Source organism: Stegostoma tigrinum, chromosome 25, assembly GCF_030684315.1.
Source record: "Stegostoma tigrinum isolate sSteTig4 chromosome 25, sSteTig4.hap1, whole genome shotgun sequence".
NCBI lineage: Eukaryota > Metazoa > Chordata > Chondrichthyes > Orectolobiformes > Stegostomatidae > Stegostoma > Stegostoma tigrinum.
In genome coordinates, this window is record NC_081378.1 from 11,144,166 (window position 1) to 11,164,519 (window position 20,354).

Sequence of the window (20,354 nt, forward strand, 5' to 3'; positions counted from 1 at the left end):
GCGGAATATGAGGCGCTGTTCCTCCAGTTTTCGGGTGGTATCGTTGTGACACTGGAGGAGGCCCAGGATGGACATGTCGTCCAAGGCATTGGAGGGGCAGTTGAAGTGGTTCGTGACTCAGAAATGTTGTCATTTGTCACAAACCGAGCGTAGGTGCTCCACAAAGCGGTCGCCAAGCCTCCACTTGGTTTCCCCCATGTAGAGGAGGCCACATTGGAAACAACAATACAATGTGTGGAAGGTTTCATTGGTGCCTGAGATGGAGGCGAGTGGCAGGGAAAAATGCTGGGGGTGGTGGGGCAGACGATGGAGTCATGGAGAGAGCAGTCCCTCCAGGAGGGAGATAGGGGTGGGGAGGGAAATATATCCTTGGTGGTGGGGTCAGATTGCAGGTGGCAGAAGTGGCAGAGAATGATGCGTTGAATCTGGAGGTTGATGGTGTGATATGTGAGGACAAGGGGAATTCTGTCTTTGTTGTTATTGCCGGGGGGGGCGGTGCTGAGGTGCAGGAAACACGAGATGCGGTCGAGGACGTTTTTAACCACTGTAGAGGGGAAATTGCGGCCCTTGAAAAACGAGGACATCTGGGATTGAGTTAAATTCTGCTTGAGTGAAGTGTAATGTCCACTAGAGTGCAGCAGCAGCTCTGAAATATGTCGTAGCAGAGACGCAACAATTCACCTGGGCAATGTTAACCTGGCTGTTTGCTGACAAAACAAATATTTCACCTTTTTTGCAGTGGGAAGTATTAAATAATAGAGGCAATGTAGACATTTGTAATTTGAGGACATTTGAGTCAGACCAATTTAAATCTCTTAGTTGGCAAACTTAGACATATTTGCAATGTGGTTACATTTATTCTCACCTGAAATGTGGTGAATAAGGTATCAGCATAACCATTTCAGTTTATTTCACTGACGTGGATTTGGATTGTCTTCTGTGAATTTTGTGGAATAATAAATATAAATTTTGTCTGGATATATTGAACAAGACAAGATATACTATGAATAAATAAAAAGAAATCATATGGGTAAAGTTGTCCATTATCAACTGTCCTGATGTTGAGGTGACTGTGTTGGACTGGGGTGGACAAAGTCAGAAGTCACATGACACCAGGTTATAGTCCAACAGGTTTATTTGAAATCACAAGCTTTCATAGTGCTGCTCCTTGGTCAGTTAAAATGCCAACTGTCCTGGAGAAGCTGGTGCGAAGCTGCCATCTTGAACCATTACAGTCTTTGGGATGCAGGGGCACCCAGAGTACTGTTAGGAAGGGAGTTCCAGAATTTTGATGACAGTGGGATATAGCTCCAAGTCAGGATAATGTATGGCTTTGATAGGAACTTACTGGTGGTGGTGTTCACATAAATCTGCTACCTTTGTTCTTTGAGGTTTTAAAAGTCTCTGGTTTAGAAGGTACAGTTGGTTTGAGCCTTGGTACATTAATGCACTGATGTGCTGGTGTTTTCCATAATTTAGGATTGGGATGTTTGTGGAGGATCCATCTCTTATCAGTTTTTTTTAATAATGATACATTAATATGCTCTATTGCGAGTGAAACATGTCTTTAAACCTGCAAGTGACCTCTTTCTTCATGCTGTAAGAGACATGTTTACATTAAAGGTAGTTTGTCTCTTCATTAACCAGTTCAGAGTCTGTAGTGAATGGTACTTAGAAGATAAAATATAGAACTTTCACTACACTTGTAAAATATCACCAAGATCACTACCTGATAATATTCCAGGACTGCTAATGTTGAAGTAACAAAATATCATGTCATCAGCATTGCAGTAACTTCTGTCAAAGCAAGTGATTCAGCATTTGAAAATAAAATGCACATTTGAATCTGAAATTAAGATTCATATGGTCTGTGCTTTGATTTAAAATAACTTTGACAGTAGCATTGGGGAAGTTTCTCTTTTTCTCTGTGGCAACTACTCAAGTATACATTAATCATGTGAGATGCCCATTTCTATTGTATCTACAGCTGATAATTACATGCTTTTTCACGAATTAAATCACTGGATATTTGTAATTGGAGTTTGAGTTGAAGTTTTATACCCTCAGGTACTTACTCCACCAGCCATTTCACTACTTGGATAAATGTAGCATCTCTTTTCTCTGTTTTGTTTGAGAAGTTTTATGTGAACTGACAAACAGATATGAGAGCTTTCAAATAATGTATTTGTGGTCATGCCTTCAGCCTGCTTTCAGAAATTATTGACTTCTAAAGTTTCATGTATGCATTAATGCTAAAACAATGACTTATTCAATAGAAATATTAGTCATAAATAATTCAATAATTCATAAGCTCATACAACAAAATAAGATGAATAAACATAATTGCAAACAGGTAGTCTGTATAAATTATTAAGATTGAGAAATGTTGCCAATGTAAAGTAACCAGAGAAGCGATTCTATTGCTGAGGATATTGTTGACATATAAAATTAGTTATAATTAACCGTGTGATAGCAAACTAAAAACCTAACTGAATCTTCTAACTCTGTCTTGGAATTATTTTGCTCCTTTTGATAAGAATATGTAGGGAATTACATTGTATTTCTGTGATTTACACCACTAGAGGCTGCCAGTGAGCTGAGAGACGATTTGGGCCTAATTCAGCCCGAACAGGTTGAGTATTAAGCGTTCTCTGAGAGAGGAGACTTGGGTTCGAAATGGTGTATAGTAACGCCACTGTACAGGTTGATTAGAAAATATTTTAAGTCATTAATTGTTTAGATTCTGGTATTCTATCGTTGTGATGAATTTGCAGCTGCTAAGTTCCTTTACTTTGAGGGTTATAATAGCATAAACAGTGAACAGGTTTACATGTGTTCTGAGCCTGAAACTTAATGAAAAGTCAATAGTTTTAAAGAAAGAAAGATTTACATTTATTTAGCACATTGCGTGTGCTCTCAATGTCCCAAAAGTTTCGAAATTATCAGTGGAGCACTTTGGAAGTGTTGTCAGTTTGGAATTTAGAAAACACAACAACCGATTTGCACATAGCGAACACTCACAAACAACAGTCTAAGGAATAAATGTTCACCAGGTTACTGGGGGTGACTCCCCATTCTTGCTCGATAACATGCTGTTGGATCTGTAACATCTCCCTGAGAAAGCAGAATCATGATTTAAATTCTCAGTCAAAAGACAATGATATGTTTTGGTTTTAGGGTGGCAAGGTGGCTCGGTGGTTAGTACTGCAGCCTCACAATGCCAGAGTTCCGGGTTCGATTCCAGCCTCAGGTGACTGTGTGGAGTTTGCATATTTTCCCCGTGTCTGTGTGGATTTTCTCCCACAATCCAAAGATGTGCAGGCTAGTGGATTGGCCATGCTAAATCGCCCATAGTGTTCAGGGATGTGTAGAGTAGGTGGATTGTAGGGGGAATGGGTCTGGGTGGGAAGCTGCAATGGTTAATGTGGACGTTTTTGGGCCAAAGGGCCTGTTTCCCACACTGTAGGGATTCTATAACTTTTAATATCTCTGTCAATACAACCCCTCCTCTATACTGCGTTGAGGGATGATAAGATGTAGGACAAGAAACAGCCATTCAGCCCATTGAATTAGCCATTCAATTGATCTGATAGCCCTCAACTCCACTTTCCTGCCTTATTGCCAGAACCCCTTGATTTCCTTCTGATGAAAAATCTGTCTATCTTAGTCATTAAATATACTTAATGACCCACATCAACAGCTCCCTGCAGTAAACTACTCCATAGATTCACTACCCCCTGAGAGAAGGAATTCCTCTTCATCGCTGTTTTAAATGGGCAACCCTTTTTGTAAGATCACACCATTTGGTCCTAGGTTCTCCCACAAAAGGAAACAACCTTTCCACTTCGACCCAGTTAAGCTCCCTAAGTACCTAATATGTTTGAATAAAACTGATTCTCATACTTTTAAATTCCATTGAGTGCAGACCCAGCATACTCAACGTTTCCTCTCACCATATCAGCCTAGTGAACTTTCTCTGGACTACCTCCAATGACAATTTATCTTTACTCCGATATGGGCGCCAAAACTGTTCAGTTTTGTAGGTGTTGCCCAACTAGTGCCTTGTGTAATTCAACAACACTTCCTTGTTTTGTCCTCCATTCCCTTTTGAAATAGAGAAATATGCTCTATTGTCTTCCTTATTACATGCTGTACCTGTGTGTTAGCTTTTTGTGATAAATGCGCAAGGATTCCCAAATCCTGCTGTGCTGCAGCCTTCTGCAGTCTTTATCTATTTAAATATTCTTCCTGCCAAAGGACATAAGCTTTTATTTCCCCACTTTATATTCCATTTGCCTGCATTTTGCCTCCAGACATAACCTGTCTGTATCCCTTCACAGATTTTGTGTCATCCTCAGCACTTGCCTTCCTGTCATCTGCAAACTTGGCTATAGTACATTCACTTTCCTTGTTTAAATAATTAATTGAAGAGATTGAGTCTTCTGACTTGGAGGAAAGAGGAAAATCGCTTGAGCCATAATTGTGTATACTGTGTTTTTTCCAAATGGCTCAAACAGCAAACATAAGATCCCTGTGCACTTTTATTTTTCACATGTATTTTTTGCCTTGAGGGTAAAGATAATTTCTGTATCATCAATATGAACCTCTTCATTCCAGCCAGTAGAAAAAATAAGTTTATTTATTCAGTTCTAACATATTTATGTGACCAGATAGAAGATGTCATCAATATGTTTTTATTTGTTCCAGAAAGGCACTTTAATCTCTTTCACTAACTCCATTCCTCCTTGGCAACCATCTGAGGCTAAACCAGAAAGTTAATAACCTTGGTTTTGTGTTTGACCCGACGATAAGTTCTGACTACACATCTGCGTCATTATGAAGACGGCCTATTTTCACCTCCATAATAATTCCTGGCTGTCTCTATCTTGGCTCTTAGTTCAGTCTGCCACTAAAACTCTATATGCCTTTATATCTTGATTTGAATATTCCAATACACTCTTGGCTGGCCTTCCACATTCTACTTTCCATATGCTTGACGTCATCCAAAACTGTAAAGCTGTGTCCTAACACTCAGTAAGTCCTGTTCACCCAACATGTCGTGTTCACTGATGTAAGCTGACTCCCATTGTGTATTACCTTGACTTTTTTTTCTTAAATTTTCACTTTTCTTTTCAAATACTTTCATGATCTCATTTCTTTGCAGTAATTGTCTGCAATCTGCAAGGATATCTATGAGCATCCCTCATTTTAATTACTCCACCATTGGCATCATAATTTCCAGGCATTAAGCTCTCAAATTTCCTCCCTAAACCCATTCACCTCTCGTCTTCTCTTCTCTCCTTTCATAAGCTGGTCCTGAAGACCAAATATTTTGACTAAATCTTTGCTAAAATACTGACACCTTTTGATTAATGTTGCTCTATCAATTGCCTTTACTCTGTTAAAAGCACTTATTACAAATATGTTTTATATTAAATATATTGAAAGATGCAGAAAAAGGAATTTCGTTCAGGTTTACTAGCTATTACTTGGAGTAGTTTCTTCAAAAGAGGTGATTGAAAGCTCACTGTGAACAATGGAGTTTTTTTTAAACAGGCTTCCTAAAAATCACATGACTGGTAATCAGCACAGACCCTGGGACAGGTTCCCTAATTTGTAACCATTTCCTGCAAGATGCATAACCTTGCATCTAGTTCAAAGAGCAGAAGTAGTTTATTCAGCCCTTCAAACCAGCTGTGCTGAATGTCTTGGCTGATCTTCCACCTCAAATCAGTGTACCTATACTACCCCTGAATTCCATTGTGATTTAGATTTTAGAATACTAATTTCAACATCTTTAATTATTGAGTCTCAACAGTTGTTTTTGATAGAAAATTCCAAAGATCAGCATCCCTATCAGTAATTTTATGAAGAAGGGTCCAGACCTGAAATGTCAGCTTTCCTGCCTCTCTGATGCTGCTTGGCCTGCTGTGTTCATCCAGCTCTACACCTTGTTATTTCAGATTCTCCAGCATCAGTAGTTCCTATTACCCATATGAGTGAAGGAATTTTTCCTCCTCTCGACCCTTAATATGAGACTGTTATTTCTAATTGTAGACTCCTAGCAAGGAGAAAATTTCCAAAGTATCTACACTATTGAGTCCTTTATTCTTTGTATACTTTTCACTGCTTTGCTGTATCATTGATGCATGTTCTGCTAAAGGTCAGTTAGCTTGGTCTTGGAGCACATAGAAAAACTCCGCCTCTAAATCATGTAAAATACTGTTTTTGAAATCTTGATGTTCATGCTAAATATTTTAACTTGCTGGTGCAAAGGTAAAATTTAGCTTATTTTTATTACCAGTTTAAAACTGATGGAATATCATGTGACTGTACAGTACTTTGATTCAGAAGGGATGGAATGTATTTTCTGTAAACATGACTCAGTTGTCAACGATTCTTCATCAATATATAAAGATGAAGTTATAGTAAATGGGAAGAGAGAAAGTTATAGTTGAATAAAGAAATGCCAGCTGAGTGAGCAACCAGTGTTACCTGTAAATTATTGACTGTTAGCACGTTAACTGCAATTAGATAAAATGCTTTCACTTCGATAGCATACCTCACTGCCAATAAATGCACTAAAGTGCTTCACAACTAACAAAATGCTTTTTGAAGTCTAGTTGTTGTATGGTGGGAAATGTGACAGCCAATTCGTGTTTTGAAAATAAAATTGATTGATAATTATTGCTTACCTCATATTCAGTAACAACTCCATTCTGAATGTGTGCTTCAATTCTACTGTGGCAAACAAGATGGATTTTATTCCGAGTCAAGAAATTCAGGAACAACATATATCATTTAAGCACAAAAGTATCATATCACTTATTCTCAGTAGAAGTAGACGCCTCCAAGTTATTCTTGTGAGTGCTGAATGTGATCTGCTGATCAATCACCATGTGCTGCACTAAACCAATAGACTCTACTTTTAGCTGTGTATCTTATCATTTATTTTGCTGCATTTAGTTGAGTTAATTTCCCCAGAGTTAATTTACCTGGGCTAACATATTTACAAACAGATAAACTGGATCCTAGTCATCTTCTTGCTCATTTTCAGTTGTGATGAGACATGGATGACACACATTTTTACATGGGAAATTACTCCACCCTTTTTGGAAAAATAATGTAATGTCTTTTACTTAGTTATTTAAATAAAGAACTGTGTGAGATCCTTTTATCCCATAAATCTTACAACAGTTTGTGATTCGTTTTGATACTCCTACACTGCAAGAAGTATGAATTGTCTGTCTCTCAAGTTCAAAGTCCAGGAATGGTGAGGAACACATTTCATGATGTGTGGTAAATTGATGACTTATGTAACTATAAAGATTGCTTTTTTTATTCATCCATGGGATGAGAGCATTTCTGGCTAGGCCCATCCCTAATACCCCAGAGGGCAGTTAAGAGTCAACCTCATTACTGCAAGTCTGAAGTCACATGTAGGCCAGACCAGGTAAGAATGGCAGGTTTTTTTTCCCCTCAAGAGCACTAGTAAACAAGATTGTCAAAAAAAGTCTATCAACAATAAATTGATGGTCATCAGTAGGACTCATAATTCCAGATTTGTTTTATATTGAATTCAGATTTCACCATGTGCTGTGGTGGGATTTGAACTTGGATCTCCAGAACATTACCTGGGTCTCTGGATTAATAGGCCATTTCTTTTCTCCAACTGTGGTAGTGGAGTCCAAGGAAATGCTCCACAATAATTTATGATTTCAGGCTTTGTTTTTCAATACTTGCAACCACAATCTATTGACATTAAAATTGGAGTAGATGTAAAGGGTAAAGTTGCCATAGCCCCAGAGGACCGCCGGGCTGCTCTTTTCATTAGAAAACGCCAACTGTTTTCATTAGAAAACGCTGTCAGGTGATAGTTCACCATGCTTCAGGCAAGGGTAGAGGTTGAGAAGGAGGAGAGTCCTTCATGGTAATCTCAGCCAGTGCAAGAACTGAACTCATGCTGTGCGCAACTCATTAATTCCATATGATTCTGTATCATTATAATTGACTTGGTTGGGGGAAATGAGAAACCATCCGTAATATAACTATACTGTTTTCATTTTTTATTTTACAATGTCAATACTAGCGCAGCATGACTCACCACTGTGCTCCTGAGATGCTGCTTGGCCTGCTGTGTTCATCCAGCCTCACATTTTATTATCTTAGCCTCTTAATGGTCATTGTTTGAGCTGAGGTTACCTAAGCTAAGCTTTTTGTCTTTGTCAACCATCAATGTTTGCACAGTTACAGCTGTAACTCCCAGTGCCCCCAAAAATTCAAATCTGCAAGTAGAAATACAAACAAAATATATCTAAATTGTCAATGCTTTACAAAGTGTAATGACATATTCTGAGGTGATGGGTTTATTTGAACCATAATCTACTGTGTGGATGTCTCTGATCTCAGGTCACCTTTAAAAGGTAGATTCTTGAGTGAAGTATTGGAATTTAAATGATGTCTGTGGAATAGTGACTGCACCATAATTTTGTGGCCTTTGGAAAAGGGAGAGAGATGAATATCTGTGATAGTACTGAAAGAGAGCAATTAAAAATAACTGCATTGATAAAGCTTAATAACTCAGTACTACTTCTCTGGTTATTTAGCCCAATGGTAGTTGGTTACAATGTAATTTTAAGGCGTAGTTATCCGGGAGGGACATTGTGGATTTTGACTAGCTAATTGTTTTGTATATACTGAAACTTGGGAAGAAGGTTTACTTGCTCCCTCTGGGCCCTGCAGTAACAAAGGCCTCTTATTGCCAAATGTGTTTTTGTGTCGCTTCCCACCCACTTCCACCTTTTTTATCTCTGCGCCTTGCCTTTTTCCTCATTCCAATTGCTCAGTTGCCAAAGCAAATAAAAGGACCTGGCCAGTTCCCCTTAGCTGAGTGGAAAGAGGGTGCTGTGTTTTATTACAGGCTGTAATGATGTCATGCTTGACAGGGCAGACAAAGCCAAATTTTCTGAGCATCAATGCTGGATGATCAGTTTTCCCTCCTTTCAGAGAGTGATGTCTTTTGTGCCACACCTCATAATTTTATTTGTTAGATACATTTGTTCTTCTGGGACTCATTAATTCCATATGATTCTGTATCATTATAATTGACTTGGTTGGGGGAAATGAGAAACCATCCGTAATATAACTATACTGTTTTCATTTTTTATTTTACAATGTCAATACTAGCGCAGCATGACTCAGAGTCAACACAAAATATTAATACAAAATATAACTGAACCGTTCCTAAAATTCTATGGCCACAAAAACAGTTCAGAGGCTGGAAATTTTACAGTGAAAAGCTTGCTTTTGGAGTCTCCGAAGGATGTCGGCCATTTTTACTTAATTTCAACATCCTCATTTTCCCTGTAAATCATCATATTGTTTCCATTTAAATAATCATTCAGCGGTCTCTTGAATGCCTGAATTGAACCTGCCTCCAACACACTTCGATTTGGTGCGTTCTATGCACCAACCATGCACCATGTGAAAAAGCTTTTCCTCACCTCACATTTGCTCCTTTTGCAAATACTTTAAAACTCTGCCTTCTGGTTCTCATTTGTTTGCAAGTGAAAACAGTTTCTCCGTCTCCACTCTTTCCAGACCCCTTATGATTTTGCAAATTTCCATCAGATCTTCTCTTAGTCGTCTCCTCTCCAAGGAAGTATTTAAAACAACTCAATTCTTTCCTCATATCTAAAATGTCTCCTCCATGGATCCATCCTGATCAATCTCTCATGCGTTCTCTTCAATGCATTTCTATTGATCTTATATTGTGCCACCCAGAACTGTACAGAGTACTCCAGTTGAGGTTGAACCAGTGTCCAATATAAGTTCCTGAGATACCAAGAACTGCAAATGCTAGAGTCAGAGATAACAAAGTGTGGAGCTGGGGGAACACAGCAGGCCCGGCAGCATCAGAAGAAGGGTCCCAACCCAAAATGTCAGCGTTCCTGTTCCTCTGATGCTGCTGGGCCTGCTGTGTTCCTCCAGCTCCACACTTTTTTTTAATCTCCTATATAAGTTCATTGTAATCTCCCTGATTTTGTAATCTATGCCCCTATTTATGAAACCTAGAATACAGTTTGCTTTATTATCAGCTCTCTTCACTTATTCTGCCACCTTAAATGACCTCTGTATACACCCAAATGTCTTTGCTCCTGCATACTCTTTAAAGTAATAGTACCCTTTAGTTTATATTGTTTCTACATGTTCTTTCTATCAAAATGCTTCACCTCCAACTTCTCTGCCAGCTGTTTACCCACTGCATCCAACTGAGCAATATCACTTTGGAGCTGTACGTTATCCTCCTCACGGTTTATAATTCTCCCAAATTTAGTGTCATCTGCAATTTGGAAATTGTTCCCTGCACAACAAGATCAAGATCATTTTGCAGATAGGAAAAGAGTCCCAATACTGACCCCTGCGGAATTCCACTACAAACTTATCTGTCAGCCAATATTGTATCCACATTGCTATTGTCCCTTTCATTCCATGAGCTGCCATTTACACCATCACTATCCTTGTTGGTAATTGAAGCCCCCCATTATAAAGACTCTGTGATGTTTGCACCTCGCTGAATGTTTTTGCATGCTTGTTCTTCTGTAGCTTTCCATTAGATGGTGGTCTGCATATTACAATGAACAATATAATTGCACCATTCTTATTCCTTAGCTCTAGCCAAATCAGTTCCGTCCTGTTCCCTTTTTCCAATGCTGCCATGTTTTCTTTAACTAAAATTACCACCCCTCCTCCTTTCCTTCCTTTCTTCTCTTTCTTTTTTTCCAAACACCTTGTAACCAAGCATATTTTATATCCAAATCTTCCCTTCCTGAAACCAGGTCTTTATTATTGCCACATCATGATCTAACAAGACAATTTGTGCTAGTAACTCACAGCCTTATTTTCTGTACTCGGAATATTCTGATCCATGTAACGTAACCCTGATTTAGATTTTATTACTTTCTTCGTTACCCCAGCATCACCTGTCAACTTACTATTCTCTGTTGTATCAGTGATATTCCGCTTGGGAACCCTGCAGCCCAATGGTATCAACGTGGACTTCACAAGCTTCAAAATCTCCCCTTCCCCTACTGCATCCCAAAACCAGCCCAGTTCTTCCCCTCCCCCCACTACATCACAAAACCAGCCCAGCTCGTCCCCTCCCCCTACTGCATCCCAAAACCAGCCCAGCCTGTCTCTGCTTCCCTAACCTGTTCTTCCTCTCACCCATCCCCTCCTCCCACCTCAAGCTGCACCTCCATTTCCTACCTACCACCTCATCCCGCCTCCTTAACCTGTCCATCTTCCCCGGACTGACCTATCCCCTCCCTACCTCCCCACCTATATTCTCCTCTCTACCTATCTTGTTTTCTCTCCATCTTTGGTCCGCCTCCCCCTCTCTCCCTATTTATTTCAGTTCCCTCTCCCCATCCCCCTTTTCTGGTGAAGCGTCTAGGCCCGAAACGTCAGCTTTTGTGCTCCTAAGATGCTGCTTGGCCTGCTGTGTTCATCCAGCTTCACACTTTGTTATCTTGTATTCTCTGTTGTAGTTTTCTCTGCCTCTCCCAGCATGTCAAACAAGGTGATATAATGTTGTAATATTCTCTCCTGATTCCCATCCTCCTGCTGAATTAGTTTACTGACGTAAAACTAATAGACTCTCTTGGTGTTCCTCATTTAGTGGTCATTAGTATTGAATCTGCAGGATGCATTGCAGCAGCTCACCAAACTCACATGGATAGCATTTCCCTGTCCATAACCTTTATTGCCGAAAGGAAAGAGGAGAAAGATCATGAAAAGAGCATCATTTACAAATTCCCCTTCAAGTTTCATGTCATTCTGACATGGGCATGTTGATGCTGAAAATCCCTACATAGCATCATAAAGATGGCAGCAATTCAAGGATTGCTTCCATTCTTCCCCCGACTCCAAAACTCCCAGCTAACCTCAGGCTAACTAGAAGTAAGCAAATGAGATAAATATGTCACAGTTCATAAATGGAAAATAAGTTCAAAATATACGTTTGCAAGTTCCTGCGCAGTTTTGTCTCTCCCTTGCATTTTCAAGGTGCTATTAAACCGTAAGTTTATTGTTGTTTGAGTAAGTAACTCCTTTTTTCTTCTTTGCTTCTTAATACGTGACACTTAGTACTGACCAGACATGAACTTATGTGATTTGGCCAACCTGTATTTGGGTTATAGTTTATTTGATACAGGATTTCTGGTGTTTGTATTCTACAGTGCTCGTTGCCAGCATTTTGTTTTGCTCCAATTTGTGGTGATTAAATTCCAATGGCCAAAGAAGATGTGGCTTTATATTGATTGTGTTCCTGCTTCAACAAAGAATGAAATTCATTCTTGTTGAACCTTTCAGTGTTGTTGACACACAGTTAAGTGATTGATTGCTTTCCAACTGACTGTTCAATCACCTAGCTTGAATGTAGTTGCAATTTCTTTTGAACAATGACAATATTAACTAGCTCTAGAAATTCAGTGCCGAATAAAAGCTCCAGGTTTCTTTCCTAAGCTTCTACACCCTCCAACCTGTGGCAGTTTTCTTTTTATGTGAACAGTAGACAAAATAAATACTAGTTTACTTGTGAAATTGTTGGTTCAAAAATATTTGGGACCAAGCAATGATTGAAGTGTTATTTATAATTATTGTTCCCATTTTACATTATTGGTAAAATGCATTGTCTCCTTGGAAGAGAGGCCACTTAAGTAATGTCCTTCTCCAGTTTGAATTCAAAGAATTCAGAAATTGGTGCAATATTACAGAACACTTTGTTTTTGTTTACTGAAATTGACACTTGAAGGCAAACTCCTGACTAAATCTTAAAAGGCAAATTCCATTAATTTTTGAACTCAAGACTCCATGATCTCACCATAAACAAAATAAGGCAGAGGCAGACCTTGATCAACTGTGACTCAGTTGGTAGCACTTCTACTTGGAGTTGCAAGGTTCTGGGTTCAGGTCCCTCTTTAGAATTTAAAAAAGTTCACATTGCACAAAGCATATTCCCTACCTCTGTGCTAGCTGGTCCGGATTATGTTCTACCTGCTCCAGATATAGCATTTCTGAACAGGTTGATCAAGAGAGAAAAACAATACAGCAGACCAGGTGGTCGAAGGCCCACTGTGCTGGACTCAAGTTACAGTTTCTGTGGAGGCATGGGTTCAAATGCTACCATTGCCACCGCCCTTTCTTAAGGGGTCTTGTGGCACTAGGTGACAGTCCCTCAACCTGAGCCAAGAGACCAGGGTTCAAGCCCTGCCTGCTCCACAGGTGTGTAATATCATTTCTGAACAAGTTGATTAGAAAAGTATCCAACAAACATTGTGGAAAAGTTGCTTGTAATTATACAAAACAAAGAAGCAGACCAAGAAAGGCAATTGTGGCATAATATTAGTGTCCTTTCCTCTGAGCCAAGAGGCCCATGTTCAAATCCGACCTGCTACAAAAGTGTGTTATAACATCTCTGAACAGGTTAATTCAAAGGTATACATATTAAATTAAACAGATCAATTTAAAAAAAGATAAAATTCCACAGATTCTAAATTGATTCCAGCAATATCATCTTACCTTTTCTTTTAAAAAAAAAGCAAGGGAAAAGTCAGAAAACAACAGACCTGTCTTAGGCTGATAGAGAAAACCTTATTGTCTATTATAAAGCTTATTATAAATGGGCACAGATAAACATGGTTTGATTGGGCATAATCAGTCCAGATTTGAGAAAATAAAACAGTGTTTGACAAACTTACTGGAATTTTTTATGGATATTATGAACAAAATTGATAAAGGGGATTCCATTGATATACTATATTTGAGTTTTCAAAAGGTCTTTGATAAGGTCCTCCACAAAAACTTGGTTAGCAAAATTAAAGAACATCAGAGAGGAGATAATATATTGACGTGAATTAAGGATAAGTTAACAGTCAGAAAACAGAGGATAGTAATAAATGGATCATTCTGTCATTGGCAAATTACTTTTAGTGAACCGTGCCGTTCAGCACCTGGGCCTCAGTTGTTCACAATATATATCAATGATTTGAATGTGGGCACAAAATGTAATATTTCCAAATTCGCAGATTATACATACCTTAGCAAAGATTTCTGTTGTGAGGAAAATGTAAAAGTAAAGGAAGATGTTTTCAGGAGAATTTGGACAAGCAGGTAGAACAGGCCGTTAACCGCCTCCCCCCTCTCTCCCTATTTATTTCAGAACCCTCTCCCCCTCTCCCATTTCTGATGGAGGGTCTAGGCCCAAAACATCAGCTTTCCTGCTCCTAAGGTGCTGCTTGGCCTGTTGTGTTCATCCAGCTCCACACCTTGTTATCTTGGATTCTCCAGCATCTGCAGTTCCTATTTTCTCTATTAAAATGTTAGCCTTGATCAGAAAAAGATTTGAATAAAGGAGTAGTGACATTTTGCTTACATTATTATAGGAGCTTGATTTTCTGCTCCTGTAATATTTTGTGGTTTCCTTTATTCGGCCTCCTTATCCAAGGAAAGGTATTATTGCCATTGAGGGAGTGCAACAAAAGTTCGCCAGATTGTTCCCAGGATGGCCGATCTGCCCTGTGACTAGTGATTGGGTAACTTGAGCCTATAATCTCTTTCAAAAATTTTTTTGAAGAATAAGAAGCAATCTTGTTGAAACCTACAAAATGCTTCAAGGATAGAAGGTATAAAGGTACAATTAAAATGTTTCCCCTGGTTAGCAGATCTAGAACCAGAGATCACAACTTAAAACAAAATGGGGATGTAATTTAAGATCGAGATCAGGAGAATTTCTTTTTACTCAGTGGGTGATGAATCTTTCGATTCCCTGTCACAGAAGGTTGTGGAAGTGCAATATTTGAGTATTTTTGAAGTAGAGGTGATTCGTTTTTGATTTGTGATTGTGTAAAGGGCGACTGTCGCAATAGGTCCCCAGTAAAGATCACCTCTCTCGCCCTACACTCATCCCTGGAATATTGGATAACAAAGACACCTTCATCAGACACCTATTTACTGACTTTAGCTCTGCCTTCAACACCATAACTCTAAACAAACTCATCTCCAAACTATGAGACCTAGGGTTCTGCTCCCCCCTCTGCAACTGCATCCTCAACTTGCTGACCCACAGACCGCAAGCAGTAAGGATGGGTGACAACATTTCCTCTACAATAACCCTCAACAATGGTTGCATACTCAACCCTTACTGTACTCTTCATAGACTGTGTGGCCGAATTCAGCTGTAACTCCGTTTACAAGTTTGCCGATGACACCACCGTAGTGGGTTGGATCTTAAACAACGTCAAGACACGGTATAGGAAAGATACAGACAGCTTTGTAGCACAGTGTAAAGAAAACAATCTCTCCCTCAATGTCAGCAAAATTAAGGAGCTGGTGGTTGACTTCAGGAAGAAGAGTGGAGGACATGCACCTGTCTGTCTCAATGATGCTGATGTGTAGGTAGTCAAGAGGCTCACGCCCTAGGAGTAAATATTACCAACAATCTATTCTGCCAATCCTACAGTGAAGCAAACTCCACACACTTCTACTTTCTCAGAAAGCTAAAGAAATTTGGCATGTCCACAATGACTCTTACCAATTTTTATAGATACACCATAGAAAGCAACCTATTTGAATCCATCACAGTTTGGTATGGCAACGTCTCTGTCAAGACTGCAAAAATATACAGCAAGTTGTGAACTCAGCCCAGTCCGTCATGAAAACCAGCCTTCCATGTATTGACTTTGTCTATACTTCTTGCTGCCTCGGGAAAGAAACCCCTCCCACCCCTGTTGTACACTCTTCCACCCTCGTCCATTGGGCAGAGGATACAAAATTTTCAAGATTCGAGAACAGATTCTTCCCTGATGTTATCCAACTTATGAATGGACCTCTCATTTACTAGAATTGATCTTTCTCTGCACCTTCTCTGTAGCTGTACAACAATATTCTGTATTCTGTTCTATTACTCTGATGTACTTAGGTAAGGTGTGACTAGTTGGGTTAGCACACAAAACGATAATTTTCACTGTTTCTTGGTAGATGTAACGGTAATCAATCATATCAAATGGAGTTAGTTTGGATAAAAGGCATTGAGGAGTTCTGTTAGCCACAATTGTACCTCTTAGTGAAGCAGGCTTGGCTGGCTGAATGGCCTACTCCTGCTTCTTCAGTTCCTGTCCAACACTGCAATGGATATCTAGGTCATTTTTAGGTCTTCAGACAATTTTTCTGCTTTAAGAAAGTGCAATAATATAGAAGATAGCATGAAATCTGAATGACATCTTTTTGATCCAACTTTCAAAAAGATATTTAATTCCTTACTAGATTGAAAAGAAAACAAAAAGGTAATGTCAGACAAACGGGCGTGTTGCTGCTCAAACCTGTAAGTATTGCAAAAACGGTTTGGTGATGATGCCATTTTTATAATTTTGTTCAAAATTTCAACCATTGTAAACAAAGTCTTGCCTTTATCTTTGAAGATGGTGGGTAATGAGTTTGAAAGCCCTCTACACTACAACATCTGGAATCTTGTTGGTTAATCTGGTGCTAGCCTCCAAAAAGCAACAGAGAAGATGCCATCAATTGCATCTGCTGATATGCCTTTTTGCCAGCGTTTTGAATAATTTGGACAATATCCATGTTTGCTTGATAGGGCTCAGATCAGTTATAATCATAGCAGAGACAACAATGGGATCTTCAAACTGGGCCATGCCAACTCAGATGGGCTTTCTGTTTTTCAGGCCTCCTCTCCGACGAGGAAGTTCCTTCACGTTTCTGACACCCAGCCCTTGGGATTTTACTTTGGTAAGTGTTTCCCTTGTGGTGTACCATCACTCCTTTTATAAAAGGTTTTGATTTCTTTGTGTGATGGCAGTTATTTAATGTAAGAGTTAATGTAAGTTGCAAAGATGGTACTAGCATTTGACGTCTGTATAAATATTCGTACCAAATTTACTAAACAGAATTTTTATTAAAGAATACATCATCTCCATTCAGTTCAATGTGTTGCCTCAGTGAGATACATCTAAACTGCAGTCGGACCATTTTCAAATTTTATTTTATTGTGAAGAAACATGAAAGAAAGAAAAGTTTGTTTTGTTTTTGAAAATAAAATGCTCTTCCTGTTTTAGAAATTTTATTTACTACATTCTTTCTATAATTTTTGCATTTTTCCAAAAGCAGTAAATACTTGTTTGTCTTTTTAACATAGAAATTGGTAAAATTTTGTATTTTCCCATGTAGCTAATTTTGTGCATGAGGATGGCTCCTCAATGTCTGTACCTGACAGTGCATTTCAACATGCACATTTTCCAGCAAAAATCATTGAATAGCAAGCAAGAGTGGAAATCTCAAGATAATGTTATCCATATTCCCATTTCTTCTGCAGGTTGATGTTATTGACTCAGTTGTAATAGCCTAGCTGCTGTCTGAGCTGAGATTAAGATGCTGTCTGTCTAAAATTGGATGATGATATGATCTATGTAGTTCTAATTAATTACCAAATAGATGGTTGTGGATCATAGATGCCTGTTGACCCATGGATTAACTATTCTACCCACAGACTCAGTTGAAAATGGTGGAAACAGAAAAGTGTTTTTTCTGATAATCTGAGAAACAATAAGGGTAAATAAAAAAACAGGGTCACTGCACAAAAGTGATATAATTAACAAAGTATTGTATGGGAAGTATTTTAGCATAAAGGGAATTAAGTTTAAGACCAAATAAGTAAGACAAAGTATGTTTAAATATAGAAAACAGGAATAGGCCATTAAGCCTTCTTCAGGTCTGCTGTGGCATTCAATCTGAATCTAGTTGATCATCCGTCTCAGTACCCTGTTCCTGCTTTCTCTCCATACCCTTTGACTCTGCCCCAAGAACTATATCTAACTCGTTCTTGAACACGTTCAATATTTTGGCCTCAACTTTCTGTGATGGAGAATTCCAGGCTCACCACTTGCTGGGTGAAGAAATATCTTTTCATCTCAGTCCTACAACTCGCAAAATTAAACTATGACCCCCTGGTTCTGGACTCGCTGGTCATCAGGAAATCCTTTTTAAGTTTTCCCTGTCCAGTTTTGTTAGAGTTTTTAAGGTTTCTATGAAAGTTGACGTTGACAGCCTAGGTCAGTCAAGTGGTATATGTGACATGTAGTATGTGGGAAATCAGAGACCCTACTAAGTTCCTAAATTATATATACAGGATGTGCTGCAAAGTTTCAGAGCTTGAACAATGACTGCGGACTCTGTGACACATTTGTGAAGCCAAAGGTTATGTGGGTAGAATGTTCAGAATGTTCACAAAGCAGTTTAAGAGCTTGAAGGAAGGAAGGAAGTGGGTGAGTGCCAGGCAGTCCAAGAGAAATAGGCAGGTAATACTGGAGTATCCTGATGTCCTGCTTGCCAATTGGTTTTCCATTTGAAAGCTGACGAAGGCACTGGTCCCTCAGAGTGCAGTCAGGGCCACGTCCGTGACACTGCAAACAGTTTGACTGAATGGGAAAAGAGGAAGAAAAAAGAAGAGTGAAAGTGATAGGGAACACAGGGGAAAAGGCAGGCGTTTCTGTGGATGCCAATTTGACTGCAGGTTGGTATGTTTCCTCCCTAGTACCCTGAATTACAGAACAGAGGCTGCAGGACATATGCCTGAGGGAGGGTGAACAGCCAGAAGTTCATGTTGATAGTAATGACTTGGATAGAAAGAGGGACGTGATATTGCAGTCAGAATTTAGAGAGCTGGATAGAAAGTTAGCAAGCAGAATGTCAAATGTAATAATATCTGGATTACTCCTAATGCCACGTGCAAGTGAGTAGTAGAATAAGGCAGCTGAATGCTTTGCTGGAAAAACGGTGTAGGAGGGAGGACTTTAAATTCCTGAGACACTGGGAACTGGCTCAGGGGAAGATGGCACCTGTGCAAGTCAGATTAGTGCACCTGAACAGAGCTGGGACATGTTCCTTGCTGTGTATTTTGCTGGTGCTTTTGGGGAGCCTTTATAGTACTTTGGCTGAGGTATGGAAACCACAGAAGAATATTAGAGGAGAAGACTAGGGCTTACAAAATTCTTAGAGATGCAGCTTGCACTAGCGTAGACAATAGCAAGTAAGTAATTGAGTAAGGAAGAAAGAAATTACATCACAGGGTTATTATGCGGGTATGTGAATGCACAGGGTGTAGTAAATAAGACTGGAAAGTTACAGGCACAGATTGCCATGTTGAGATGATAACTGAGACCTGGCTCAAGGAAGGGCAAACCTAGGTGTTACATATTCCTGGGTGCGAGTGCAGCAAAGAACCAGAGTTCCTGGATTGTGTACAACAGAGTTTCCTACTGCAATATGTTTCTAGTACAGTAGGAAACTATGTTCTTTTGGACCTGGTTCTTGGAAATGGACTCAAGTGAATCAAATATTAGTTGGGGAATATTTAGAAGACAGTGATCATTTTATCATAAGGTTTAGAATGATGCTGGAGAATAACAGGCAACGATCGATAATGGCTCCAGGAATAAGAAACTTCAGTTATGAGAATAAATTGAAGCAATTGGGACTGTTCTCCTTGGAAAGAATGCAGCTAAGAGGAGATTTGATAGAGAATAAGTAGGCATAGATTTAAAGTGATCTGCAAAAGAAACAAGGTTGAAATAAAGAAAGTCTTTTTCATTCATTGAGTAGTTTGGGAATGAAATGTACTGCCTGGAAGTGTGGTGGAGATAGATTCATCTGAAGATTCACAAGGGTATTTGATTTTTATCCAAATAATCATCCATGTCCAGGGGCATGGGAAAAAGGCAGGAGATTGACACTTGGTAATGATACTCATTTAGCAAGCTGGTGCAGACACATTTGGCACAATGTCATCCTTCTGCACCATAACACTTCTATGATCTTGTGATATCTGTGTGAGATGAGAGAAAAAGTGAATCGCTGCCCATTCTTGAAATACCTCCATAGATGCCAGGATCCTGTCACCTCTAATCCTTTATTTACACGTGGACAGTCCTTAACACTATCCAGCTCCCTCCGAGCTATCTCTGAGTGAACAGGATGTCTAACACTCTTATTCTTATTTCTCCCAGACAGGCATATACCTCAGAAGAGGTGTAATTCTACCCCCATCCATCACTTCCTGAGGAAGTTTATTGCACACGTGAATCACTCTCTGTGTGCAAAATTTACCTCATGTCTTCTTTAAGTCTCTTTCCTCTCTCCTTAAAAATGTGTCCCCTTGTCTTGAAATCCCCCATTGTGGGGAAAAGTCAACCATCATCAACTCTATCTATGCCTTTCATTATTTTATAAACTTTTATAAGGCCACCTCTCAACCTCCAGTAATAAATGCCTCAACCTTTCTTTCA

General features: G+C 39.3%; 1 protein-coding gene across 2 annotated transcripts in view; it reads left to right on the top strand.

The window, feature by feature from the left end:
* Positions 1 to 20,354, top strand: part of net1 (neuroepithelial cell transforming 1) — a 136,784-nt gene that overhangs the window by 18,726 nt on the left and 97,704 nt on the right. For both annotated transcript variants that reach the window (XM_048553731.2, XM_048553732.2), the window contains exon 2: positions 16,740 to 16,803. In XM_048553731.2, coding sequence (XP_048409688.1) covers positions 16,740 to 16,803 — 64 coding nt within the window. The remainder of the gene's footprint in view (positions 1 to 16,739; positions 16,804 to 20,354) is intronic.